This window comes from Scylla paramamosain, chromosome 44 (genome assembly GCF_035594125.1).
Source record: "Scylla paramamosain isolate STU-SP2022 chromosome 44, ASM3559412v1, whole genome shotgun sequence".
Classification (NCBI taxonomy): Eukaryota; Metazoa; Arthropoda; class Malacostraca; order Decapoda; family Portunidae; genus Scylla; species Scylla paramamosain.
In genome coordinates, this window is record NC_087194.1 from 1,557,515 (window position 1) to 1,585,014 (window position 27,500).

At 40.9% G+C, this 27,500-nt stretch overlaps 3 protein-coding genes across 5 annotated transcripts in view; all 3 read right to left on the minus strand.

Annotated features, from left to right (window-relative positions):
• The window catches only part of LOC135093909 (tachykinins-like), a 61,750-nt gene extending 56,571 nt beyond the window's left edge, over window positions 1-5,179 (minus strand). The window contains exon 1 of the mRNA XM_063993574.1: window positions 5,046-5,179. Within this exon, the coding sequence (XP_063849644.1) occupies window positions 5,046-5,117 (72 nt within the window). The 5' untranslated portion in view covers window positions 5,118-5,179. The remainder of the gene's footprint in view (window positions 1-5,045) is intronic.
• Window positions 5,180-6,947: 1,768 nt separating this feature from the next.
• Window positions 6,948-14,812, minus strand: LOC135093908 (probable arginine--tRNA ligase, mitochondrial). The gene is given in 12 exon segments (XM_063993573.1): window positions 6,948-7,711; window positions 8,084-8,158; window positions 8,262-8,410; window positions 8,722-8,849; window positions 9,277-9,846; window positions 9,849-9,955; window positions 11,116-11,271; window positions 12,319-12,439; window positions 12,875-12,987; window positions 13,141-13,226; window positions 13,621-13,695; window positions 14,657-14,812. Coding segments are annotated over 12 exon segments (1,767 nt in total). The 5' UTR covers window positions 14,693-14,812; the 3' UTR covers window positions 6,948-7,560.
• Window positions 14,813-15,438: 626 nt separating this feature from the next.
• LOC135093907 (solute carrier family 38 member 10-like) lies at window positions 15,439-26,365 on the minus strand. Of its 3 annotated transcripts, none has more exons than XM_063993572.1 (12): window positions 26,208-26,365; window positions 23,668-23,829; window positions 23,032-23,149; window positions 22,136-22,309; window positions 21,828-21,934; window positions 21,630-21,751; window positions 21,121-21,269; window positions 20,555-20,691; window positions 19,793-19,901; window positions 19,122-19,237; window positions 18,630-18,789; window positions 15,439-18,461 (listed from the first exon to the last, which is right to left on the minus strand). In XM_063993572.1, the coding sequence occupies exons 2-12, from the start codon at window positions 23,752-23,754 to the stop codon at window positions 16,702-16,704; spliced, it is 3,039 nt and encodes a 1,012-aa protein (XP_063849642.1). In that variant the 5' UTR covers window positions 23,755-23,829; window positions 26,208-26,365; the 3' UTR covers window positions 15,439-16,701. The 3 variants fall into 3 exon arrangements, with proteins under 3 accessions (XP_063849642.1, XP_063849640.1, XP_063849641.1); XM_063993570.1 differs by having other exon boundaries at window positions 15,439-18,464; XM_063993571.1 differs by having other exon boundaries at window positions 15,439-18,464; window positions 26,143-26,326.
• Window positions 26,366-27,500: the final 1,135 nt, after the last annotated feature.

Here is a 27,500-nt window from a genome sequence, read left to right on the forward strand (position 1 = left end):
ACACACACACACACACACACAGATCTCTTCCAATCCCGCAGTAAATCGCCCAGGAACCAGCTAAAGGAGATCCAACACTCCATGTGTGTGTCACCTGACGAGAGAGAGAGAGAGAGAGAGAGAGAGAGAGAGAGAGAGGGGGGAAGGCAGATGGATAAGTATTGGGGGAAAGTAAGGAGTAATCAGAAATAAAAGGAAGGAAGGAAGGAAGAAAGAAGGAAGGAAGGAAGGAAGGAAGGAAGGAAGGAAGGAAGGAAGGAAGGAAGGAAGGAAGGAAGGAAGGAAAGGAGAAGAGAAGAACAACAACAACAACAACAACTACTACTACTACTACTACTACTACTATTCTCTTCCGATCTCTAGCAGTAGTAGTAGTAGTAGTAGTAGTAGTAGTATAAGAAGTGACATTATTAAGAACAAAACATACACACACACACACACACACACACACACACACACACACACACACACACACACACACACACACACACACACACACACACACCTTTGATTAATTAACGACACACCTGAGTGGAATTTTTTAAAGCTAATTATTGTTTTTTTTTTTTTGGTTCATCTCATTCAAAAATAAATAAAATGAATGAATGAATAAATAAAAGTTTCCTTAACGAGATGATCTGCACCGAAAAAAATAAAATAAATAAATAAATAAGTGGATAAATAAATAATATGGTTTAAATAATAATTGTAATAATAAAGTAATGCAAAAAAATACAACGTTTGATTTTTATTTATTTATTTTTTTTACAAGATTGGAAAAAATATCATTAATTGTTTCGAATTTATATATATTTTTTTCTTTACACAATAATAATAATAATAATAATAATAATAACAATAATAATAATAATAATAATAATAATAATAATAAGAAGAAGAAGAAGAAGAAAGAAAAGACAAAAAAAAAAAGAAAAGAAAGAAGAATTTTTATGACTCCTGTAACCGATTATGAAAATTCCTACATTATTAACATGAGAAACACTAACTAACACAAACTGATGATCTCCATACTCTTGAAAAACACTCGTGATGACAGCAAAGCAAGAAATTTTTTTTTTTAGTTCTAGTGACAAACTGACGAGATTTCTACATTATAAACGGGAGAAACACTCTTGAAAACACGACTAATGTTCTTTGTGGCCGCTGGAAGAAACCTAGAGAGAGAGCGCGAGAGAGAGAGAGAGAGCGCGAGAGAGAGAGAGAGAGAGAGAGCATAAAATTTTTGAGCACTGCCTGAGAATCACCTTACAGTAACCTCACCATTTGATTCCTTCTATAAAATACAAGCCCAAAACTTTAATGCATCACTTTTTTTTTTATTCTTAGAAAGTTGACGTATTTTTTAAACTACTTCCAGTGTTAAAAGCCTTTGTGTGTACCGGGCCAGGAAGTCTGTAGGGGAAGCGAGCCTAAAAAATTTAAATGAAGGAAAAAGAAAATGGAAAGGGAGAAGGATTTAAAGAGAAAGGGCAAGAAAGGGGAAGAGACGAGTGGAGGAAAGAAAAATAAAGGGAAAAAAAGGGAAGAAAGGAAAGGGAAGGAAGGAAAGCTGAAAAAAAGCAAAGAAAACGAAGAAAAAAGAAGGAAAGGAAAGCGAAACAAAAAAATGAACAAGGAAAAGAAAAATGGAGGGAAAAAGAAAAGATAAAGAAGGAAAAAAAGGAAAGAAAAGTTGAGAAAAGAAAGGAAACGAAAGGAAAAGAAAAAAAGAGGAAAGAAAAAAGAAAGGGAAGTAAAAGAAAAGAAGGAAATATAAAAGAAAGAAGAAAATTAATAAAAAAACTAGTAAAAATAATAAAGAAAATAAAATACAAGAAAAAAAAACTAATAAAATTAAGAATGTATACGTAATAACTCTCTCTCTCTCTCTCTCTCTCTCTCTCTCTCTCTCTCTCTCTCTCTCTCTCTCTTCTGAAAAGTTCTTGACCCGTGTGAGTGAGACTCTTAAATTATCTTTCTTTGGGAGGAAATAATTACGGGGGGGGGAGAGAGAGAGAGAGAGAGAGAGAGAGAGAGAGAGAGAGAGAGAGAGAGAGAGAGAGAGAGAGAGAGAGAGATTTCGTTCTTTATTTTTCTTTCAATATTGTCATTTTCTTTATTTATTTACTTATTCATTTGTCTTTGTTTATTTTATTTATTTATTTTTTATTTATTCAAAGCATTATAAATATACGTACAAGAAATCACACACACACACACACACACACACACACACACACACACACACACACACACACACACACACACACAGGAACTTTTTTTTTTCGTTCGTGATAAAAAAAAGAGAAAAAAACAGAAGGTAAAGAGATAAACAACAACAACAACAACAACAACAACAACAATAACACACACACACACACACACACACACACACACACACACACATAATAATAATACTCGTGTTATGTTTACAGTCACCCCTCTGTCGTTCATTTGTAAATCTGCCTCACACACACACACACACACACACACACACACACACACACACACACACATATATACGAGAGCTGATCCTGTGTGTGTGTGTGTGTGTGTGTGTGTGTGTGTGTGTGTGTGTGTGTGTGTGTGTGTGTGTGTGTGTGTTTTATGTAAGTAAAATGCTTCAAGTGAGAAAATAACTAAATAAATAAATAAATATAAGACAATAAAATGAAAGAAAGAGAAACTGAGAAAAGAAGAGAAATAGAGAATGAATAATAAAAATTTTCTCTCTCTCTCTCTCTCTCTCTCTGTGTGTGTGTGTGTGTGTGTGTGTGTGTGTGTGTGTGTGTGTGTGTGCAAAATTGTTCTTGTCTTTTCACGATCTTGTCTACACTTTTTTTATTTATTTATTTATTTTTTTTACAATTTTAATCATTTTATTTTATTATCACGTTATGTATGGATTATTATTATTATTATTACTATCATCATCATCATCATCATCATCATCATCATCATCATTACTATAACCTCATTCATTTTTTTTTATATTCATTTCCTTGTTCAGTAGTTTTCTTTTATTTTCCTATATTCTACTTGTACATCTTCCTTATTTTTCTCTATTCTCTAACCTTTTCCCCGTATAACATTTACCCAGAGAGAGAGAGAGAGAGAGAGAGAGAGAGAGAGAGAGAGAGAGAGAGAGAGAGAGAGAGAGAGAGAGAGAGAGAGAGAGAGAGAGAGAGAGAGAATAGAAAACGGTTTATAACAGGGGGTACTAAAGTGAAGAGGTATCAGTACTTATTGTGTATCTTTTATGGCCACTGTTTACCCGAGAGAGAGAGAGAGAGAGAGAGAGAGAGAGAGAGAGAGAGAGAGAGAGAGAGAGAGAGAGAGAGAGAGAGAGAGAGAGAGAGAGAGAGAGAGAGATAATAGAAAACGGTTTATAACAGAGGGTACTAAAATGAAGAGTTATCAGTACTTATTGTATATCTTTTATGGCCACTGTTTACCCGAGAGAGAGAGAGAGAGAGAGAGAGAGAGAGAGAGAGAGAGAGAGAGAGAGAGAGAGAGAGAGAGAGAGAATTACCTTCTTTTATTATTATCTTGTTTCTTCTGACGAGATAATAGTAATAATAATGACAACAACAACAACAACAACAATAATAATAACAACAATAATGGAAAGAAATACATATAATGCAACAAATAAAAAAACAAGTCGACTAAACAAACAATAACATCAAAATATTACTCAACATATTTACTTTATCCTCCCAGAGTGCATCCCTACCTGCAATCTTCCGGACAGGTAGGACATAAAGCTATTTTTACATCCCTCCTGACCAGCCTTGCCTTACCGAACCACCTTCCAGCCCAACCTTAGCCCAAGACGTTTCTATTTCCAGCCCAACGATGGTTTGTATAATGCATTTCCCATTAAATTACCATGTCCTGTAGTGCTTAACGCGTTATGACAGCCGGAGAGGTTTAGAAATTCGTAATATGTACAGTTGCGGTTATAAATTGTTTTAGTTCGTCGCCATAGTGAATCGTAACTAGCTACTTCTTGCCTCCCTCTCCTTCCCTCCCGCCACCGCCCCCCCCCCCCGGCACCTCGCACTCCTTTCACGTAGCACCGCTGTTCAAGTCTTCGAATCTGAGTTAGGATTCATGTCGACGAAGCAGGACACAACTAACTGCGAATGCTAACTGGTACATCTTTCCGGAATTACTAAATACTGAGACATCTTGACTTGCTCTACATCCACCTCCCATCTTGAAATCTATAGTAAATATTGGACAATCTATTCAATTCTTTCTTGTGGATGCTTATGAAGATTTGATGCATTACTTCTGGTGCTGTTAATTTTGTATTGCATTGAAAGGGTTAAGAATGCAACTGTACTAAAGTTATTTTACCTCAGGAATTGTATATGCGTTCTTCAGCTGACGTGCTGAGCTCAATACTCAGCAGGCAACCGGATTGCTGTCTGCCTGTGGGTCGCGCCCCTCACGTGCCACAAGACCCGCCACCACAGACACCGGGAATTGTATTAAAATTAGTACATTCTTACTTTGATTTTTAAAGTATAATGAAAATATTTCCTACAAGACAGAAGAAATAATGGGAATATACATTATTTTCAAATCTCAAGGAAACCAATAAGGGAAAGAAATTGCACAGACAAATCCTGAGAAATAATTTTGATCATTCGTGTAGGAACACACACACACACACACGTTATCACCACGGCTGCCGCACACCGCGTGCCTGTCTGTGCAGTCCGTCACTCACACCACAAATATGATACACACAAGTACTTCCATCCTGCCAAGTGAGGATGGCGTGTTTACCTTGTACTGTACCATGCACTCATACTTCACACCGCACGTTACTTGACATTATAATTATGAAGGAGCAAGACATGGCGTGGCATTGGCGATACAAGCCATCACCGCTGCGAGCACCCACCAGTCACCGCGGCACTTCATTCACCACGCAGCACGAGTGTCTGGCGGCGACAGTTCACTAATTGCTTATATAGACAACTTATTTTATCATAATGATTAAAATACCTCTAGAAAACACATCCACATACCTTCTGACACCTGCGGGGGCAGATGCAGGTGCAGGGCGGGAGGTGTGGAGGTGCTGGTGCCTTACAGAACATAGCCGAGGGGCATCACGGGGCAGCACAGGCGGCAGTGGCAACATCTGCCCTGCCCTCCCAGACCTTTACCTCCCCACGCCCTCCCTCCCTCACCACCACCACCACCACTTCCTCCTCCTCTTTCAACTACTGTTTAACTTGTATTTCTGTACCTCCTGTATGGGGCGCGCTGAATTTAATATACCTTGCGAGTCCACCTGGTATCTTCTCTTCCTCTCTCGCTCTTCGCTCTTTCTCTCTCTATTCATTTTTTTTTTGTGCTTTCTACTTCTCATATTCATTTTTTTTACTTTTGTTCTTTCTACTTCTCTTCACGGCGCCACTCATAACAATATGTATATATATATATATATATATATATATATATATATATATATATATATATATATATATATATATATATATATATATATATATATATATATATATATATATATATATATATAATATATCAAGAAAATCATTAAAGAAATTATACATGTAAATAGTTTATTGATTTTTAATTCTTTTTTTTTCAACAGTTAACATTCTAAAGCTTGCGCACACTCAAACACAGCCACTCATGAACACACACACACACACACACACACACATAAAGACAAAATACTGCATTTCTTATTCATTCCACTTATTTCTATATGGATTAGCTTTCCTCACGGCATCGCATATATGTAAGGGGTTAGATTAGGTGGGAGGTGACGTGAGGCTTGGCAGGGGAAATATTGGAACACGGCGGATAACAGGCTAGAGAGACATTGCAAGGCAGGGTTATCATCAGAAGGGTTAGATAAGAGTTGGTCTGTTGTGGGAAGGACTTAAGGCTGGGGAAGGAGAAATGTTGAATGTGGGGAGATAAAATACATGCAGTTGTTATCATGAAGGCGTCTGATAAGGCTACGTATGTTGGTGAAAGCAGGATGTGAGGCTGGGGGAGGAAATGGTGAGACAGGCTAGCCAGCACTACAGACACAGATTAGCACTGCTGTATCTGTGGCAACTTAAACACTGCCCATTAAAACCTGGCACCATTGATTCTGATAGGCTATTGCAGTGACGGTTCATGGGTGATGGGTAATGGGTGCTGTCTGCTTATCTCTTCGACTTACAATGAACTAAAGACTAGCAAAACTTTGGGGATTTTAATTTTTATCCTAGTGCCAGAAGCTAGTGGGTGTTTTCATGCTATCTTATCTTAATACTAGAAGTTAATGGGTGTTTTTCTATCTTTGTGCCGGAAACTAATGTTTTTTTTTTTTTTTTTCTATATCATAATGCCAACATTTAATGGGTGTCTTTGTATCTTGCCATAATATCAAGTCAATTGGCATTTTCTTATCTCTATATTTGTGCCAGCAGTTAAATGGATGAATTCTTGCTTATATTCCTGAGTTTAATCCTATCTTACGCTTCAATACTGACACGCCCCTTCTATCAATGTTTGCAGAACTTGAGACTGCTGGAAAAATACAAAGAAATATGATCTGAATGCAAATGTTATTGTAATTTTAACCCTGACTGTAATTTGCATATTTTGGGAGTTAACTGGCAAAAAATGTGTGTGTGTGTGTGTGTGTGTGTGTGTGTGTGTGTGTGTGTGTGTGTGTGTATTCTCTCACATACATTAGCAAAGCATATGGGTCTTCCTGTCAGTATAAATGGATATAACATAATCTTTATACTGGTTTCTTAATACTTATCTTATATATTATGTGTTTCTTGTCATCCAGTGTTTGTATAAATAAAGAATGGTGATTTTTTCTTTCTTTTTTATATTTCTAATGCTATGAGGCTGCACTGTATGTTTAGAAATAAGTTAAATGAATCAACAAATATGAATTATCAATATATTCCAGTATGTGATCCTAAATATATACAAATAATCAATGCAAACAAACAAACAAACATGAGAAGAAAAAGATGGAAAAAGAAAAGGAAAAACAAGAATCTGATATCCATAAATAAACAAATAAACAAACATAAGAAGAAATATGATTGAGAAAATTTTAAAAAATAATGAAATTCAGAAAAAAATAAAATAAAAAAAATTAAAATAAATAAGAATTAAAAAGAAATATAACTCACAAACAAATTCAAGCAAGAAATAATGAATAAATCAACTCAAACGAAAAATAAACAAAAAGATAAACAAAACAACAACACAAGCAAACAAGAACCACAAAAACAAACGTCCACACACAAACAAAACCAAAAAGAAAAAACTCAAAACACAAGAACCAAATAAAAAAAGAAATTAATAAAAAAAAACCCTACCACAACCATACAAACACACAAACACACAAACACACCATCCAACCATCCATCCACACACACTACCAAAGAAAAAACAAGAAAAAAATCAAGAACCAGCTGAAAAAATACCCAAAAAAAACAAGGAAACCATACGATAACCATCCGACCATTCAACCATCCAACCATCCCGTCATCACATATGCTGCATTGGCCGGAGTCCCAGGATGGTCATGCCAGCTGCCAGGGTGTGCCGGGCAGCCAGGAACAATGCCAGCCTTGCCTCGGCCACCTCCTGTTGGGCACCTTTGATTTGCAGTTGCTTGAAGGCCGCATTGGTAACACTGCTGCAGGGGAGAGAGAGCGAGAGAGAGCGAGAGAGAGAGAGAGAGAGAGAGAAGTGGTGAGAGGTTATGTTGCTGAGAGAGTGAAGGAGAAAGAGAGCAAGCCTAGGGAACAACATTGTGGTCTCACGGGCAACGCAGCAGGCCCTGATAACAATGCTGTGGTTATTGGCAACACAGCATACCAGATAGCACGATGTCACCACCACACACCACCACAACACCACTTAAGAATATAACTGAGAGGGAAGGATATAAGAGAGAAAATATTAAATGCAAGAGAACAGCCATTTACATCCAGCAATACAACTAGCTCAACACACACACACACACACACACACACACACACACACACACACACACACAGGTACTTACCACAGCCGAAACAGGTATGCTAGCAACACACACGCCTCCAGTTCATGATATGTTTCCACCAACACTTCGTCAAACCTGCAACACACAGAAACAGTAGTAGTAGTAGTAGTAGTAGTAGTAATAGTAGTCTTGCTTGTAATTTTATTTGTTTGTTTGTTTGATTTCTTTACACACCCACCTGGCAATCTCCTTCACTAGTGCCAGTGCCGTGGGCTCCACCAGTGCCGCCGTGCTGCCCCCCGGCCGGTACTGCACCCCACAGTTTTGCTCCAGACTCACCAGGCGACAGTGGGTGTACTGTAGCTTCACCCCTGTGTCGCCTGTGGCCTGGGGTGGGGGAGTGAGGGAGTAAGGTACTGATGGGAAGTTTTGGTGAGTTTTCAAGGATTTGTTGTTGTCTCAGGGTAAATGAGGAAAGCCTAGTGATATATCATTGAATGGCAGGGAAATTTTTTTGGTGATTTTCAAGGGTATTTTGTTAAGCATTGAGATATGTGGAAAATTTAGAGATATTTCCTCTTCTCCCACCCTTCTCTTCCTCTTCTTTATCTTTTCCCTACCTTTCTATCACCAATTATTCACTCATTTATCCTCCTTCTCCTCTCCCACCCTTCTCTCTTCCTCCTCCTCAAGTTTACCTGCAGTGCCTTGTCCCAGGAAAACTCATAATCTCGCTGTCTTCGCTGTTTCAGGTCCCCCACAATGACAGAAGACACAGCAAGTTCCTCGGCTGTGTCGCTGCTCAGACGGGCCTCCCTCTTAGTGGCTGGGATAGAAAAGAGTTTGTGAGTGTGTGAGGCAGAGTAGTGTGGTGTGTGTGTGTGTGTGTGTGTGTGTGTGTGTGTGTGTGTGTGTGTGTGTGTGTGTGTGTGTGTGTGTGTGTGTGTGTGTGTGTGTGTGTGTGTGTGTGGAGCAAGAATATGGTGTTTGTTAATGATTGGTGGGGTTAAAGGTGTTGTAATATTGGTGTATGTATGTATGTATGTATGTATTGTTTTGGTGTAGTACTTTCATCACAGCAAACCAGACATCACATATACTTAGCCTTGTCATTACCACCACACACCACGCCACACCTCTTACCCTGTCAACACCACACTAAACCTGAACATTTCACCACATAACCAAAGCACACCACACCACATACCACACTACCACACACCCCTATTACCACCACCACCACCACTACCTACTCTTGGCCAGGTCCTGTCGGTGTCCCATCAGCTGCCTCGCCCCATCCAGTAGGTCCTCCAGTCCAACAGCTGTCCCCTTTCTGCTGCTCATCCCCCTTACTCTCCCAAACTTTATGTGAGTCAGGCAGTCGGCCCATGGATGTCCCAGGGCCGCCAGGATGGAGAACAGGGCCGAGAAGTGATCCGATTGTCCATTTTCAACCACATAGTACATCCGCGTGAATCCGTACTGCTTAAACCGCTCTTCTGCTGCTGCTACATCACGCGTAAGGTACAAGGTTGACCCATCGCTTTTCTCCACTGTGACCTCGTGACCTGGGCTGACCTGGTAGACCTTCCGCCCATCGCCGGCCGTGCGGATCAGCCCAGAGCGTTCCATGTCTTTCAGTACGCGTCTACATGCGTTCTTAGGGTACATGCTCTCCCCATGGTACTCGTCAAACGTGACATTCAAACGGGCATACACGCGTTTTAAATCCCGGATGGACATGGTGCGGAAGGTCTCCCAGGCGGATAGCTCCCCCGGGTGGCCCTCCTCCATCCGTGTGAAGGTCTCCGTGCGGTCTGGGCTACTGTGGGGTCCTCGGCGGCGCGCTGGTTCGCCCACACGTAGGCACGGTGAAGCTTGGCGATTGCGTCTTCCTCTAAGTCAGATGCAGTGAGGTTCTGGTGGTCATATCTGGAATGGTTGGGTTTTTTTGGGGTTTACACATTGATTTGTGGGGTTAATGTTATGTTCGGGATTAATTCTTGTGTGTTTTGGGGAGTTTAGGAATTTATATTTGCATTTTGGGGAGTTTAGGAATTAATATTTGTGTTTTGGGGAGTTTAGGAATTTATATTTGCATTTTGGGGAGTTTAGGAATTAATATTTGTGTTTTGGGGAGTTTAGGAATTAATATTTGTGTTTTGGGGAGTTTAGGAATTAATATTTGTGTTTTGGGGAGTTTTGGAATTGATATTTGTGTTTTGGGGAGTTTAGGAATTAATATTTGTGTTTTGGGGAGTTTAGGAATTAATATTTGTGTTTTGGGGAGTTTAGGAATTAATATTTGTGTTTTGGGGAGTTTTGGAATTGATATTTGTGTTTTGGGGAGTTTAGGAATTAATATTTGCGTTTTGGGGAGTTTAGGAATTTATATTTGCGTTTTGGGGAGTTTAGGATAATTTTTTGTTTTTTCTTTAGGATTTAGGGATTAATATTTGTGTTTCTCGGGGATTTAGGAGTTAATATTTGTTTTGGGGGACTTAAGGATTAATTTCTGTGTTTTTTGGGGATTAGAGGCTGATATCTGACCCTTTGTTAAGTTAGTGTTCTGTTAGGGATGATTAATGTCCATGATTTTGTGTTGAGCTTCAGGAATAAGTGGGGAATAATAAGATAGGAGATAAACACAAGTAAACAATATTTAGGTTAACAATCATTAAGTAAAATTAACAAATAAATAAATAAATAAATAAATAGTTAAATAATAAGCAAATAAGCAATATTCAGGTAAGCAAACAAAAGGTAAGATATAATAAGATAAGAAGATAATTAAATAAGCAAAACATGATGAGAGAAACAATAACATAACAATCACTAAGCGTGCACACACACACACACACACACACACACACACACACACACACACACACACACACACAGATGAAATACTGACCACAGCATTAAATATTGATATAAAAACACACAATAATTACGTACAAAATAAAAAAAAACACACAATAATTACATACAAAATAAAAAAACACACAAAACACAAACAAAAACCCAAAAATCAAAACAGCAATGCATCTTAACACACAAACACACAAACACACAAACACATAGACACTCACCCATACTTAAGAAGCCCAAATTGAGTCCCCCAGTCACCGAGGAAGTTGATGCGGATGACCTCATGACCCACCGCCTGGTTGACGTTCGCCACAAAGCTTCCAATGATGGTCGATCTTAGGTGACCCACGTGGAATGGCTTGGCAATGTTTGGAGAGCTGGCGGAATGGGTGTGCGTGTGTGAGTGTGTGTGTGTGTGTGTGTGTGTGTGTGTGTGTGTGTGTGTGTGTGTGTGTGTGTGTGTGTGTGTGTGTGTGTGTGTTTGGTTGGGTTAGTGAAGTGAGTTTGTGTGCTTGTGTGTTGGCTGTTTGGGTTTTGCTTAGGTTATGTTAGGTTAGGTCAGGCTAGGTTAGGTTAGGATAAGTTAGGTTAGGTTAGATTAGGTTAGGTTAAGTTAAGTTAGGTTAGGTTAGGTTAGGTCAGGCTAGGTTAGGTCAGGCTAGGTTAGGTTAGGTTAGGTTAAGTTAGGTCAGGCTAGGTTAGGTTAGGTTAGGTTGGGATAAGTTAGGTCAGGTTAGGTTAGGTTAGGTCAGGTTAGGATAAGTTAGGTTAGGTTAGGTTAGGTCAGGCTAGGTTAAGTTAGGTTAGGTTAGGTTAGGTCAGGCTAGGTTAGGTTAGGATAAGTTAGGTTAGGTTAGGTCAGGCTAGGTTAGGTTAGGTTAAGTTAGGTTAGGTTAGGTTAGGTTAGGTCAGGCTAAGTTAGGTTAGGTTAGGTCAGGCTAGGTTAGGTTAGGTTAGGTTAGGTTAGGTCAGGCTAGGTTAGGTTAGGTTAGGTTAGGATAAGTTAAGTTAGGTTAGCTTAGGTCAGGCTAGGTTAGGTTAGGTTAGGTTAGGTTAGGTCAGGCTAGGTTAGGTTAGGTTAGGTTAGGTTAGGTTAGGTTAGGTCAGGCTAAGTTAGGTTAGGTTAGGTCAGGCTAGGTTAGGTTAGGTTAGGTTAGGTTAGGTCAGGCTAGGTTAGGTTAGGTTAGGTTAGGATAAGTTAAGTTAGGTTAGCTTAGGTCAGGCTAGGTTAGGTTATCTTTTTTAGGGTACAGTAAGTTAAATTTTATAAGTTTGTATATCAACACCAATAATAATGAAAGCAACATGTGTAACTTAACAATCCTTAAAACACACACACACACACACACACACACACACACACACACACACACACACACACACACACACACACACCACACACACACACACACACCACCACACACCTGTACTCCACCACAACCCTCTGAGGTGGAAGGAGGCTCACCAGTCCACTTTTCCGCCAAAAATTGATTGGCCGTTCTGTCACCGCCTTGACCACATCGGACACCAGCTGGCTTGAGTTTACTGCAGAGAGAGAGAGAGAGAGAGAGAGAGAGAGAGAGAGAGAGAGAGAGAGAGAGAGAGAGAGAGAGAGAGAGAGAGAGAGAGAGAGAGAGAGAGAGTATTAGGATGTTTTATAAGAGCGATTTTCTTCTTTTCTTATTATTTTCATGTTAATAGTAGTAGTAGCAGTAGTAGTAGTAGTAGTAGTAGTAGTAGTAGTAGTAGTAGTTGTGTAGACAATATTTTCTTTCTTCTTCATCATTATCATTAAAATCAATATCATTATTATTATTATTATTATTATTATTATTATTATTATTATTATTATTATTATTATTATTATTATCATCACATATTACTACATTATAGAGCACAATACATCTCTCTCTCTCTCTCTCTCTCTCTCTCTCTCTCTCTCTCTCTCTCTCTCTCTCTCTCTCTCTCTCTCTCTCTTACCCTTGAAATTTAATCGGATGTCTGCCCTGGTCTGCCGGATATACACGGCTGGAATAGAAGGATCTGTCTCGAATCTCTCCACCAGTGATGACCCGACCTTGACCAGCCCCTTGCTAATGAGATACAGGTAGATTAGGTCATGTTAGGTCAGGTTTGGTTAATATACATATACAAAACAAACACACAAACATACACACAGGTACATTGTTAGGTTAGACACACAGACTGACAGACAGACAGACGGACAGACGTATTTCCTCACTCACTGTCCATCCGAGGAAATAATACTGCGTTGGTAGAGATCTCGCAGCGACACTCGGAATTCTGGCGGTTGACTGGTCTGGGGGTCAACCTGGGAGAGAGTGAGAGAGGAGAGAGTGAGAGGGGAGAGACTGGGAAGAACTGAGACTTGAAAAATATTTGTATTGTATTGCTATTTATAACACACAGGAATAACAGATGAATTTTTTAGGTGTTTATATGAAAAGATACTGATATCAGGAGAGAGTGAGAGGGGAGAGAGTGAGAGGGGAGAGAGGGAGACAAGAGGGACACTATAGAAAAGACTATAAAATTATATTGCTAATTATGTGTTATCAATGAAACGGTTCCACACTTAAACCAGGATAAATTTATGAGTGAGAGAGAGAAAGAGGGAGACAACACCAAAAGCAATAATAATAATAATAATAATAATAATAATAATAATAATAATAATAATAATGATAATAATAATAGCTACACACTTGAATGTAAGGGAGCACCGCAGAAGCCTTCACCTCCTTGCCACGGCTTGGTAGTGACTCCAAGGCCTGCACCACCTGAGAGAGAGAGAGAGAGAGAGAGAGAGAGAGAGAGAGAGAGAGAGAGAGAGAGAGAGAGAGAGAGAGAGAGAGAGAGAGAGAGAGAGAGAGAGAGAGAGAGAGAGAGTAGTAAATCTGTGATGTACTTAATCTATTTCTCTCACACACACACACACACACACACACACACACACACACACACACACACACACACATAATTTAATTTAATCTTCATTCTTTCCTAATATTAATAACAAGGGTAATTGCAATATATAATCTGCAGTAAACACAATAAGGATAATCCACACAATAATACAGAAATAATAATAATGATAATAATAATAATAATCAATAAAAACATGACAGATCTCTTAAGAAAGAAATCAATAATAAAAATAGTAAGAATAATGTTCACTAAATATAAATAATCCTGAAAAAAAAAATATTATGAAAAACACTCTTTCATCAATTAAATTCGAGGATAATAAAATAACAAAAATTGGAAAAAAAGATGCATTTGTAGATATCTGAAATGAATAAATAAATAAATGAATAAGTGGATAAATAAATAAGTATCATATATTGCCCAGATGTAAACAGTGTCTCAAAATTAAGAATACGAATATTAAATAAATACATACATACATACATAAAAAAAGAAAGGATAATCTGAAGAAGGAAAAACACTAAAATTGCACAAAAAAAATATAATAGAGAAAACAAACATAAATAACAGATACTTGGAATAAACTACTAAAAAAAAGACGAGAAAAATAACAATTAGTGAAAAAAGCAGAATATGCAAAACAAAACAAAGCCATTTCAACAACAACAATAACAAAAAACAAACGAGAGCAGAACAAAAATCCATAACAGAACAAATAACAAAGTAAAATAACAATAACAATAATAAATAAATAAAATCACGAACAGGACCCCCAAACACCCATACATACAGACACATCCCGCCATTACGTACCTTATTTGATATTAGTGACCTTATCTTGTGCGCCATAGCGGGTCACGGTCACAGACGAGACACTCAGACAATCACACAGACATGCCGGGGAGAGAGGCGACCGGCCTGCCCGCTTCCCGCAAGATCAGTGTCGTTGTCAACTTTGTTTGGAATGTTTATGGTGATTCTGTGTTTGGTACGGGGTCTAGTTTTGATCTTGTGCTTTAATTTTGGTTGTGATTATTTTATTTATTTATTTTTTTAGGGCTTCTGTGATTGATTGTTAGTAGTTGTAGTAGTAGTAGTAGTGGTATTAGTATTAGTAGTAGTAGTCTTATTTTTTGGGGGAGGTGATGGAAAGAAAGAAGGAAAATATTACGTAGAAGAAACTAATTATATATATTTTTATGCTCTCTCTCTCTCCAATTAAGATCAAATTCTTAAATAAAACACTAAGCAATGTCTAAATATTTATTCAAGACATCTGGCTTAAGATTATACAAATACACACACCATGAATAACTTACGGACACACACACACACACACACACACAAACACACACGTCTGAAGAGTTTGGGAGAGTACATATACATAACTGCATAAAACTCTCCTACACGCACGCACGCACACACACACACACACACACACACACACACACACACACACACACACACACACACACACACACACACACACACACTAGAAAAATGCATATAAAATTATAATAAAGTAAAAACTAGTAAATACAATGGTAACTATCTCTTGTAAACAATTAATTAAGCAGGTACATTTATTAAGGAAGTTTCACACACACACACACACACACACACACACACACACACACACACACACACACACACAAAAGAACAAAAAAAATAAATACACAAAAAAGCTATACATAAAAAAAGGCGATAAAACCCTAATTCTAAGCCAAACACACATACATACAAACATACACACCCTCTGTAAACCTAGACCCATTATACATTAAACGTACAGCCCACATACACCCATATATATATATAAAACGTAGCCTTACCATACAGTATACACACACACAGCACACAGCAGTACACAGAGACACACTGCTGGTTTGTCTATACACTAATATACTCATACATATTCATACACAGACTGAATGCATAGAATATACGTAAATGTATTAATTCTACAAAGTTATACGTAGATATACACATATTAATTCTCGTTTATTTATCTATTTTTTCCTTTATTTACTTGAATGATGCAGTGTAGCTTATCGCGAACTGCCTCCTAAGGGCCACCAGGTCAGCTGCTGCTCAGTGTTGGTGTGTACAGTGATGCCCAACACAGTACAGAGACACAAACTGCTCTTGCTAACTCTGAATTTTACGTCATTCATAAAGGAAATGAAAATAATTGTTTATATCACCATGTGAAAAAAATTTGTGAAGTTTGAATCGAATGTAATTTTTAACGATTTCTTCTTTATATTTTTCTTTTTTCTTTTTTTTTGGCACTTGTTCTTTTTTGTTTGTTGTTTGCTGTTTGTGTTGTTGTTGTTCTTGTTGAGCACAGTGGCTGTGTGTGTGTGTGTGTGTGTGTGTGTGTGTGTGTGTGTGTGTGTGTGTGTGTGTGTGTGTGTGTGTGTGTGTGTGTGTGTGGTGAAGTAGTGGTTTAAGTGTGACTCTTGGTCCAGGATGCTTAAGTATTGCTAAGTGGTGTCTGGGTGAGGAGTGAGTGAGTGTGTGTGTGTGTAGTAGTAGTACTTAAGTGCTGACTGACTGACTGACTGACTGACTGACTGACTAACTGACTGACTGACTGACTGACTGACTGACTGACTGACTGACTGACTGACTGAGTGTTGAGGAAGACACACATGAGTGGTGCCTGTGGGAGTGTGTGTGAGTGTGAGGTGGCAGTGAGAGGCAGCTCACCGGCTGTACACACGTGGTGGTGGTGGTGGTGGCCAGCCCAGCGTGCACCACACAGGGGCACACACCACCCTGCCACCACACGTGCACACCTCACACCAGTCACGTATGTGTCTTGTGCACACACACACACACACATGCACACGCGCCTAGGTCTCGTCCCAGTACTCCTCGTCCCCGCCGCGCTGGCCACCACGGCGGCGGCGGCGTCGGGTGCGGCTGTTGCCCCACAGCAAGTGCCTGGACTCGTAGGCCGCCTCGCTGAGCCCCGCTGCTGCCGCTGGTGCCATCTTGAGGTCCACGGGGGGCAGGGCGGGGGCCGGGTCGACCTGCAGTGCCGGCCCAGGCCCCGCCGCCCTCTTGCGGCGCTCCTCGTCGTGCTGTGCCTTGTGGCCACGGCGGGGCTTGATTGGTGCCGCCTTGGACACCTTCTCCAGGTAGGCCTGCGGGCCGCGCTTGGCCGACTCCTCACCGCGGCCCGCCCCAGGGTAGTGCGGCAGCTGTGGTGCCGCCTCCTTGTGCTGCAGTGCTGAAGAGGACTTGCTTGGGGCGGCAGCCGGTGACACCACAGCCTTGGCAGGTGTAGCAGACACAGCGCCCACTGCACCCACCACACCCATTGCTGCACCACCAGGCACCTCACCTGCAGCTGCCCCTTGCTGTGCTTCTGCTGGCAATGCAGCACCACCCTGCTGCTGCTGCTGCTGCTGCTGTGCTGCTGCTCCTGCTACAGGATGCTGTGGTGCTGCTGCTGCTGCCACAGGCTGCTGTGCTGCTGCTGCTGCTACAGGCTGCTGTGGAGCTACAGGCTGCTGTGCTGCTACAGGCTGCTGTACTGCTACAGGCTGCTGTGCTGCTGCAGGCTGCTGTGCTACTACAGGCTGCTGTGCAGCTACAGGCTGCTGTGCTGCTACAGGCTGCTGTGCTGCTGGTGCTACAGGCTGCTGTGCAATTACAGGCTGCTGTGCTGCTGGTGCTACAGGCTGCTGTGCTGCTACAGGCTGTTGTGCTATTACAGGCTGCTGTGATGCTATGAGCTGTTGTGCTATCACAAGCTGTTGTGGTGCTACAGGCTGCTGTGATGCTGCTGCAGCAACAGATTGTTGTAGTGCTGCTGCAACAGGCTGCTGTAGTGCTGCTGCAACAGGCTGCTGTAGTGCTGCTGCTACAGGCTGCTGTAGTGCTGCAGCAACAGGCTGCTGTGGCACAACAACAGCAGGCAGCTGTGGTGCGGCGGCAACAAGCTGCTGTGGTGCAGCATTGGCTAGTTGTGGTGCAGCTCCATTAGGAAGCTGTGGTAGTGCGGCATTGGCTAGCTGTGCTGCACCAACGGCACCAGGCTGCTGTGGTGCCGCTGCATTGGGAAGCTGTGGTGCCGGTGCGTTGGGAAGCTGTGGTGCCGGTGCGTTGGGAAGCTGTGGCGCAGGAACGGCAGGCTGCTGTGGCGCCGCAGCAGCACGCAGGCTCTCCTGCAGCTCCTGCTGGGCCTTCTGGTCCTTGAGTTCCTGCAGGATCTGCTTCTGCTCCGCCAGGATCTTCTGTTGCTCCTGGTGCTGCACCTCAATCTTCTTGAGCAGCTCCTGCTGCTTGTACTCCACCCGCGCCCCTGCTGCCGCCCCCGCTGCTGCACCGCCGCCCTCCCGGTGCGTCTCCTTCTCCTCCTTCTGGATGGCATCGGGGTGCAGCGTATCCCCCGCCGGACCACTCTCCCTTGGGGCCTCCTTCCTGGCCTCCCGCTCCCCAGCCTTGGCCTTGGCCTTGGCCGGGGCCACCGCCGCCACGTCCTCTGGGGGCGGCTCGGGGGCCACAGGTTCCCTGCGGATGGCCAGGTCCTCCAGCGATGGTGCCTGGCCCTCCCCAACACCAGCAGGGGCTGGATCGTGCTGCCGTGCTACCATGCCGCCGCCCTCTGCTGACACACACACACACACACATACACACAGTGGTTAGTGCAGCAACACACTAATAACAGCACACCCCCTCACCCTCCCTGTCCCCCAACATGCCACCCCTGCCCCTCACGCCCAACATGTCACCGCTCCCCCTCACCCCACACCCCACAGCTCCTTGGCCTCACCTTTCTCTAGCAGCAGGTCCTCCCCCAGAAGAGCAGGGGGCACGGCGATGACAGGCTGCGGCACTCCTCCCTCCACCCCCCTCGGAGTGGGCGTTTGGGTGTGGGTCAGGTTGAGGTATGTGCCACTCACTATCAGCAGGACGCCCATCAACATTATGCCCTGTGGCGGCGGCAGCGGTGGTAGTGGTGGTGGTGGGTAGAAGACCAGAGCATTATTAAACAAACTCCCCCAACACAAGCACATACAGACACACAGACAGACAGACAGAGAGGTAGATGGATAAATTATCACCCACAGTCTTACGTATTGACATAAAATAAAAAACAAATCAAGCGCAAACTAAAAAAAAAACACAAAAGAAAACACCAGTGCATAAAAATAAATAAATAAATAAATAAATAAATAAATAAATAAATAAAAACAGAACAGCAGGGACTTACAAAACAAAACAAATACAAACAACAAACACACACACACACACATACACTTACCTGGGCCACTAATCTCTCCACGGAAGCCTTTGAATTGACTTTGATGAACATAACACAGGGGAGCACGAGGGAGATGATGACACCCATAGTGGACCCAAGCATTCCCAGCACAAACTCTGCCGAAAGGAAAGAAAGATCAAGATTAATTTAGCCGTCAAAGCTTTACGTCACAGCGGAAAGTATTGTATTCTTAAATGCTCCGGGGAAAAAGGTGGCTGGAGAGGAGGGGAAAAGTGAGGCTGAAAGAATGAAAGGGATAGAAAGGAGGAAAGATATATAAGGTTGGGAGGAAGTGACTTAATTAATGTTAGAGAATGAGGAAAGAAAGAAAAAAGATTCAGTAATGTTGGGAATAAGAGAATGAAAGAAAAAATAAATAGAAAAAGAAAAAAAAAAAACACAAGACAGACTCATCAATGCTAAGGATTAAGAAAACAAAAGAAAATAAAGAAAAGAGAGAGAAAAAACAGTGACTTAACAATGAATAAAAAAACAAAAGAAAAACAAAAACAAAAACAAAAAGAAAAAGAACAGAAACAAAACAAAACTCACAAAGTACAAACTCACCAACGTTACAAAAAAAAAAAAAAAAAAAAAAAAAAAATGGAAATAAGAAAAAAAAAAAGAAAGAAAACAAAAGGAAAACAAAGGAAATACAGATAACTCCTTACCAATATTCGGAATAAGGATGCCGACAACCAGGCTGACAGCAAGGATGCCCACCGTGATGCCCTTGAAGCGAGCCTCAGGCATGTAACTCCCCACCAGCCCCTGTGTGCCCTGGTGGGGGTAGAGATGGGATTAGGTTAGGTTTAATTTGGTGGGCTGGGGTGTGGTGTGGTGGGGTAGGGGGTGTGGTGAGGTGGGGGGGTGTGGTGGGGTGGGGGAATGGGGTGGAATGTCGGGTAGTTAGGTTAGGTTAGGTTAGGTTAGGTTAGGTTAGGTTAGGTTAAGGTTAAATTAAGTTGGGTTAAGTTAGGGTACATTACATTAAGTTGGGTTATGGTTTGTTAGGTTGAATATTGAGTTATTAATAAATAGGTTAGGTTAGGTTACATGTTTAGTTACAGATAGGTAGTTTAGGTTAGAAATTTAAATAATAAATAGTTTAAAATCTAACCTAAACTAACTTAAACTAGCCTATCTCCCTACCTACCTATTCTACCTGTATATCCACCAGTCCATCTATTTATCTATCTACCTGTTTATCAATCTATTTCTAGTTATCTACCCACCTATTAATTTATTTATGAAAGAGAAAAAAAAAACTACTTACTAATCTATCTATCTATCTATCACATTACCAACATTATCAACCTATTTATCTCCATACCTCCCTTCCTATTTTTCTAACCATCTATTTTCTTCTTCCCTCACTCACTACCTCCCTCCCTCCCTCCCTCCCTACCCACCCCCTGCCCCCTGCCACTTACCCTGCTGTACAGGAGGGAGTGAATCGATGTGCGACACGGAAATATCATTAGAGGAAAGCTGATTGCCAAGGACGCGGTGAAAAATAACTTGATTCCTTCCGTCAGGGGCGTCGCAGGAAGGTTCATGATGATGTTGCCTGTAGGAGGGGGTGAGAGGGGGGATGAAAGGGGGTAGGACGGTCAGGGAGAGAGAGAGAGAAAGAGGTTTAGTGCGTGTTGTGTGTAAAATAGAAAGGGTTTGGTTGTGTTTGTGTGTGTGTATCAGCGTGTGTTTGTTTGAAAGGGTTGCGGAGAGAGACAGGGGAAGACACACCTGATATACACATACATACACACTTACACACACGCCTGGTACACAAAGCACAAATACACACCTGTCCTACAAAACACAACAAAAAACAAACCTAAAAAAAAAAACACACGCACACACATACAGACACACAAACGCAAATTTACCTATACCCCTCACAAACACATCAAAACACACTTACGAACATACTCCCCAATTATGAACCCCACCCTACCATTCACACACCCGACAAACCACAAACCCGCGCTACACTTACCGGCCATGTCCTGGTCGACGAACGCTATGTAGCCAAAGAACCCGACAGAGATGTAGAGGGCACAGCAAAGGTTGAGGGCGTGGTTGACTACCGACCTCATTTTAGGGATGTCAGGATCTTGCACTGAGTCGTAAATTTCGAATACGTTGCTGGGGAGAGAGTGAGCGGAAGTATTAGATGTAATGTTATGAAAAATTTTTGTTATAATTTTTTTCTTTATTGATTCTCTCTCTTCCTGTACAGTACCTCTTATAATATAACTATTTTCCTTCATTTCCTTCTCCCAGTCTTTCTTCCCTTCTTCCTCCTTCCATTCCTCTCTCTCTCTCTCTCTCTCTCTCTCTCTCTCTCTCTCTCTCTCTCTCTCTCTCTCTCTCTCTCTCTCTCTCTCTCTCTCTCTCTCTCTCTCCTGTACAGCCACAAGGAAGAGAATTAAGCTTCACCCTTCCTTCCATTCTTTCATCTAGACAAACTAACCCATTTCTCCCCCATTCCTCTCCCTCTCTCACCTCTGGCAGGAGAGCCCCAGCATACATATGGGAAACACCTGCAGCACACCTGAAGGCCTCCACAGTGTTGCCAGATGGTACCATGACCCATCAACCAGGCGTGGAAAAGCGTGCCAAAAAATCTGAAACAAACAGGTGTGAGGGAAATAAACAGACACTCCACCTCTCTCTCTCTCTCTCTCTCTCTTGCTTGCTTACCACAGTGATCAGGAAGAAGTAGAAGAGGATGGAGCAGGCGGACATCGATGCAAGGTTGTCTAGTTTGCGGAGGAGACACAGTGGAAGCACCACCAATGCCGCGATGCCTGAGGTGGTGGTGGTGGTGGAAAAGAATCATTATATGTATTATTTTATTTATCTTTTATATTTTATGGTGTCAAGCTATTTTTATGAACTCTCTCTCTCTCACTCTCTCTCTCAGTCTATAATTTTCTTTCCCAAGTTATTTTTTACGAATATTTTATCTCTCTCGCTCTCTCCTGCCATTCCCTTCCCTTCTCCCTCACCCAGCAGCAGTGTGGCCCTCAGTGATGGTGTGTTGTGAAGCTCGAAGACCTGGGCGGCTAGTGCGGGGGCGAGGTCTCCCATTACCACGTGGAAGGAGATGCAGATTCCGATGAGAAAGAGAATCATGCACAGCTCCACCGCCAGCTTCCCCCGCACCCCAAACACGTGGAAGGCTGCAAGGAAGGTGGATCGGGGGTGGAAGAATGTTGGATTAGTATGGGGATTATGTGGATAGTGAAGAGGATGAATAGTGAATTTAACTGGAGGAGAGTACAGGATTGTATATACATGTCATAAGCTTTGTGGATGGTGGAGCAGGGTGGAGGACATGTGGAGGAGGTGGAGAAGGGCACAGGAAAGTAAGACTGGTAAGGAAAACACGTGGAAGGGTTTGTGGATGGTGGAAGTGAGTGGAGGAGGGCACAGGAAGGTAGAAACATTTAGAAGACTATGTAGAAGGTGGAGGAGGAGATAGGAAGGTAAAAATTAATGATAAAAACATATTGAAGACTCCATAGAGGGTGGAGGAGGTGGAGGAGGATGTAGGAAAGTGAAATTGGTAAGGGAAAACACAAGAAGCAATTAGCCCAAGAGGTGGCACTCCATCTTGGCACAATTTAAGATTCCAGGGCACTGCTGGATATAGACTCACAAAACAGTACAATTAAGCACATTAGAATCTCTTAATCTATACGTTTTTTCATTTATTTTTACGTACGTTACACATTTTCCGTCTGTCTGTACGTCTGCATGTCGCTCACACCCGTATTATCAGACAGAACAGGAAATAGAAACCAGAAACGAGAGAAAATGTTAATAATTCTACGACATTGGAAATTGAACCTAAAAAAAAAAAAAAAATTCGGTGATCTTCCGAAAAACAGGATGAACCTACCTAAGAACTCATAGCTATGGTGCCGGGCCATGGTCGCAGCACGCACCAGGAACATGCAGGTCTTCTTGGTCACAAACCCGCTGAAGAGGACCATTAAGACCCCCAGCAGCAGCCCAGACTGGAACGGTAAACACAACATTAAAATTCGTGTCAACTACAGCCTTTCCAGTGTAATGTTGCAGTGTTTGTGTTGCTAATTGTGATACTTAGACAGATACACATGTGGTACTTGGACACAGACAGATGGATGGATGGACGGACGGACAGACAGACAGACAGGCAGGCAGGCAGGCATACAGATAGACAGACAGGCTTTCATATCCTTGAATTTATATATCGATAGAGTAAACAGGTAGACAGACAGATGGGTAAACAGTAATGCATACAGACAGACAGATACATACACACACACACACACACAAAGACAAGGAAACTGAAAAACACAAACATACACACACACACATATATAGACAAGCAAACACACAGACAGACAAACAAACGCCAAAATAAACACACACACGCACAAACGTACAGCCAACAAGACACATATGCACTCACACACAGCCAGTGAAACAATAACCACCCCCTATACAAACACACACACACACACACACACACACACACACACACACTCACCTCTTTGAAGCAATAAGGCATGGAGAGAATAGACACCCCAACAATGGAATTCGCCATATTAACGACATGACGAGTGTTGCCCGCCATGCTGAGGGTCTGTGTTGCCCTCACCACCGTCACCACCGCGCACCGCTGCTGCTGCCGTTCCCTCTACCGCCACATCTGGGGTACGGCAGGGAGTTGTGGTGATGTTGTGGTGGTATTGTGGTGTTGTGAGGATTTGTATTGAAGGAAATCAAATGTTGTAAGTATGAATGAGTGGAAATGTGAATTGGAAATGTTGTTATGTTAGGGCAAGAAATGAAAGGGTAAATAATGAAAATGATGAAATGAAAGGATAAGTGTATACAAAGTGAAATAAATGCAAAAAAACAATGTGAAAAGTGAAAAATAAGTATGTAAACACAATATGAGTAATAAAAATAAATGGAAAATAAGGAAATGTGAAGAAAATGATCAACAAAAACACACACACAAAAAAAAATGTAAGAAATGTAACACAAGGAAATAAGACAAAATAAATAAACAAACAAACAAACAAACAAACAACTTACTGTATCAAAACAAAGAAAATGAAAAAGAACAGTTATGAAAAATTACAAAAAAGAACCACACAAACACACTCACAAACAGCAGGAAAGGTGAGAGGGAGAACAATTAACCTGGAAATAAAGTTTGTACTGGAAAAACAGGTATCACCACATTACAAATATACCGTGAAGTGACCGTGTGCGTGTGTGTGTGTGTGTATGCTAATAGAACACAGGTGTGGCATCATACAACACTGTCACAGCCCAGCAGGTGTGATCTGCAGCTGCCTGAATTAAACATACATACATACATACATACATACATACACACACACACACACTTATAGAACGTAAAACTTTCTTTTCAACACTTATATAAAGTAAGTCAATTAATAAAACAAAATACTAAAGTTTGCAATACAAGATCTCTCTCTCTCTCTCTCTCTCTCTCTCTCTCTCTCTCTCTGTTTATTCAATCAGTTATTTTATCTATTTATTTTCTTTTACTTGACAGAAGAGATAAAACTTTAAAAAAACTGATGCAAATAATGATGACATCTATAAAAATACAATTAAGAAAAGTAAATGCATCTGTAACAAGGCAAACAGCAGTAGAAGGTACAGAAATAACCAGATAAATACAAGCTGCTGTGTAATTACTGTAGTGAATGTTGAAAATATTGACTGTAATTATATCTTATACAATTACACACAAGTGGCAAAAAAAGTAATAATTGTGGGAGAAATAAAGAAATGAACAATGAGGTGCATAATAATGGAGATAAATATTTAAATCAGTGTGAAGATACCAAGGTGAAAATTAAAAAAAGTAGTAATTTTGTAGTTTAAACTAATACTCCGCCCCATGACGCCCTAAACCTACTGAACCCCCTTAAAAGGAAAACTAACCTAACCTAACACTTTCTAACCTAACCGGGGAGGCTTCTGAACCCCCCCTCCCCCCTCACCATTACGGTAAAACTAACCTAACCTAACCTAACCTAACCGGGGAGGCTTCTGAACCCCCCTCCCCCCTCACCATTACAGTAAAACTAACCTAACCTAACCTAACCTAACCGGGGAGGCTTCTGAACCCCCCTCCCCCCCTCACTATTACGGTAAAACTAACCTAACCTAACCTAACCTAACCGGGGAGGCTTCTGAACCCCCCCCCTCCCCCCCTCACCAATACAGTAAACATATTAATCTTCGAGAGGGTGAAATGAGGCTAGAAAAGAATAATGAGATACATGATAATAGATGGATATTTAAATTAGGGAGAAGTAGTGATTTTGCAGTTTAAACTAATACTCCCACTCCTTGACCCCCCTTAAACCCATTCGAACCCCTTAAAAGGAAAACTAACCTAAACGGGGAGGCTCCTGGACTACCTCCCCACACCGTTAAGGTAAACTAATCTTCGAGAGGGTAAAAGTGAAGCTAGAGATTCTCCAAAGAGTAAGATGAAGACATTGAGTATAACCATGTATTGTGTAATGGTTGAAATGGCAATAAAAGCTAATTAATCTATCTATTGTTCAATGTAAACTAATAATTCTAGTGATAATAGCGTAAAGAATAGCGACTTGTGTAATCATGACTACAAAAACATATATATAGGTATTGATTTATTGAAGTAAACTATAAAGATTGACCTAATAGTAATGGTATATATAAAAATTATGGTTATAGTAGTAATAAGGCAAAAACGTACTATTAATTTTACATTCTAACTTAAGCTGGTATGAACTTAGTGGTGAAAGTTGTCAATATAAAAATAAATAAATAATAATAACTGTAACTGCAACAACACACAGTAATTAAGCACACAGTCACAACAACCATATTGATAAAGTTATGGCGGTAAATAACAGCTGGAATAACACAGGGACGCTAACAATACCACCACCAGCACATCCTTATCTTCACCTCTCCTGGGCCATACCTGCTGTCACTCCTTCTGGCCTGTTTTCACCTCAACTGCCGCTAATAACTCCTCCTCATCTTTACCTGTGCACGCCTGGAAGCCCCTCGTGCCTGGTGAAGGGGCGGGGAGCTGGCTAACACCTTCTGTGGGGGTAAATACAGCCGAGTCAAAAGTATTGCGTGATGAAACTTGCTCAGCTGTTGGCGTGTCTTGATCTTGATCTTGACTGACGCGTTCCAGATTCTTTTTCACTTTTAAGTTTAAAGACGTGATGGAAATTGATGTAAAGGCACATAAAGTAGGAATAGGTTAATTTAATCCTTTTATAATACTTAATAAGTTATTTGTTACCCGTATTTTCTTTTATTTTAGCTATTAATGTTTTTTTTTCATTCACTTCATTTCATTCAACTTCATTTTCCCTTTTATAGAGCTTTACGCATGATATAAATTGGTTTAAAGGCATAAAAGGGAGATGTAAATCTACGTAGTTTTATGTTATATGTATGCAGTCATCTATAATACGTGTCTTTGAAAAATATAACATTTATTTCTGATCTAGATTGGCACACTCTGGTTTTGTCTTGTTTATAGGCTTTTACACGCGACAGAAACTGGTGTAAATGCGTGAAAAAGTAAACAGATCTATTTTTTTTATAATATACATTAAGAAATTTACTACACGATAGCGTTACCAAAACACAGCCTTTCTTTTAAATTGAAATGACACTCTCCTGCTTTATTTTTCCTTCCCAGAAAAAAAATATAGATTATCAAAGCAAAAAAACAAAATAATAGATAAAATAAACACCAACCATAAAAAAAAAAAAAAAAAAAGTAGGCTACCGTTCTAAGGACCAACTTCACCAACAGTCTTGGCGACAAGTGACCACGTGGTGATATTATAATTTCCTGCATTTACCTTCACCACCAACACGTCCCAGGCTCGAAATCAGCAGGAAATAAGGTAAAGTACCCGAGAATCCTTCCATCTTACTCTCATGTTAAGAGACTTTGCTGAAATTGAATGAAATGGTGTTAATTAAGAACGTGTTGTTTATTTAATTTGCTATGGTTTTATTTTCCACCTTTTCTCTTTTTTTAAGGTTAACAAGGAAATATTTTTAGGCTTTACGGAATATATATATTTTTTTTCTTGACTTAGAGAGGAATTGAGAATAGAGAATAGTGATGCTAATGTTTTGTAAAGGAAATGTTGGTGGTGGTGGTGGTTGTGGTGATACTGGTGGTGGTAATACTAAGAATACTAAGAAAATATGGGAAATTATTAATGAATTAGCAGGTCGTCATCAACCAAAAACAATGATACCCACTACATTGTACCACCTATGCCAGTCACCTGACATGCCTGGACA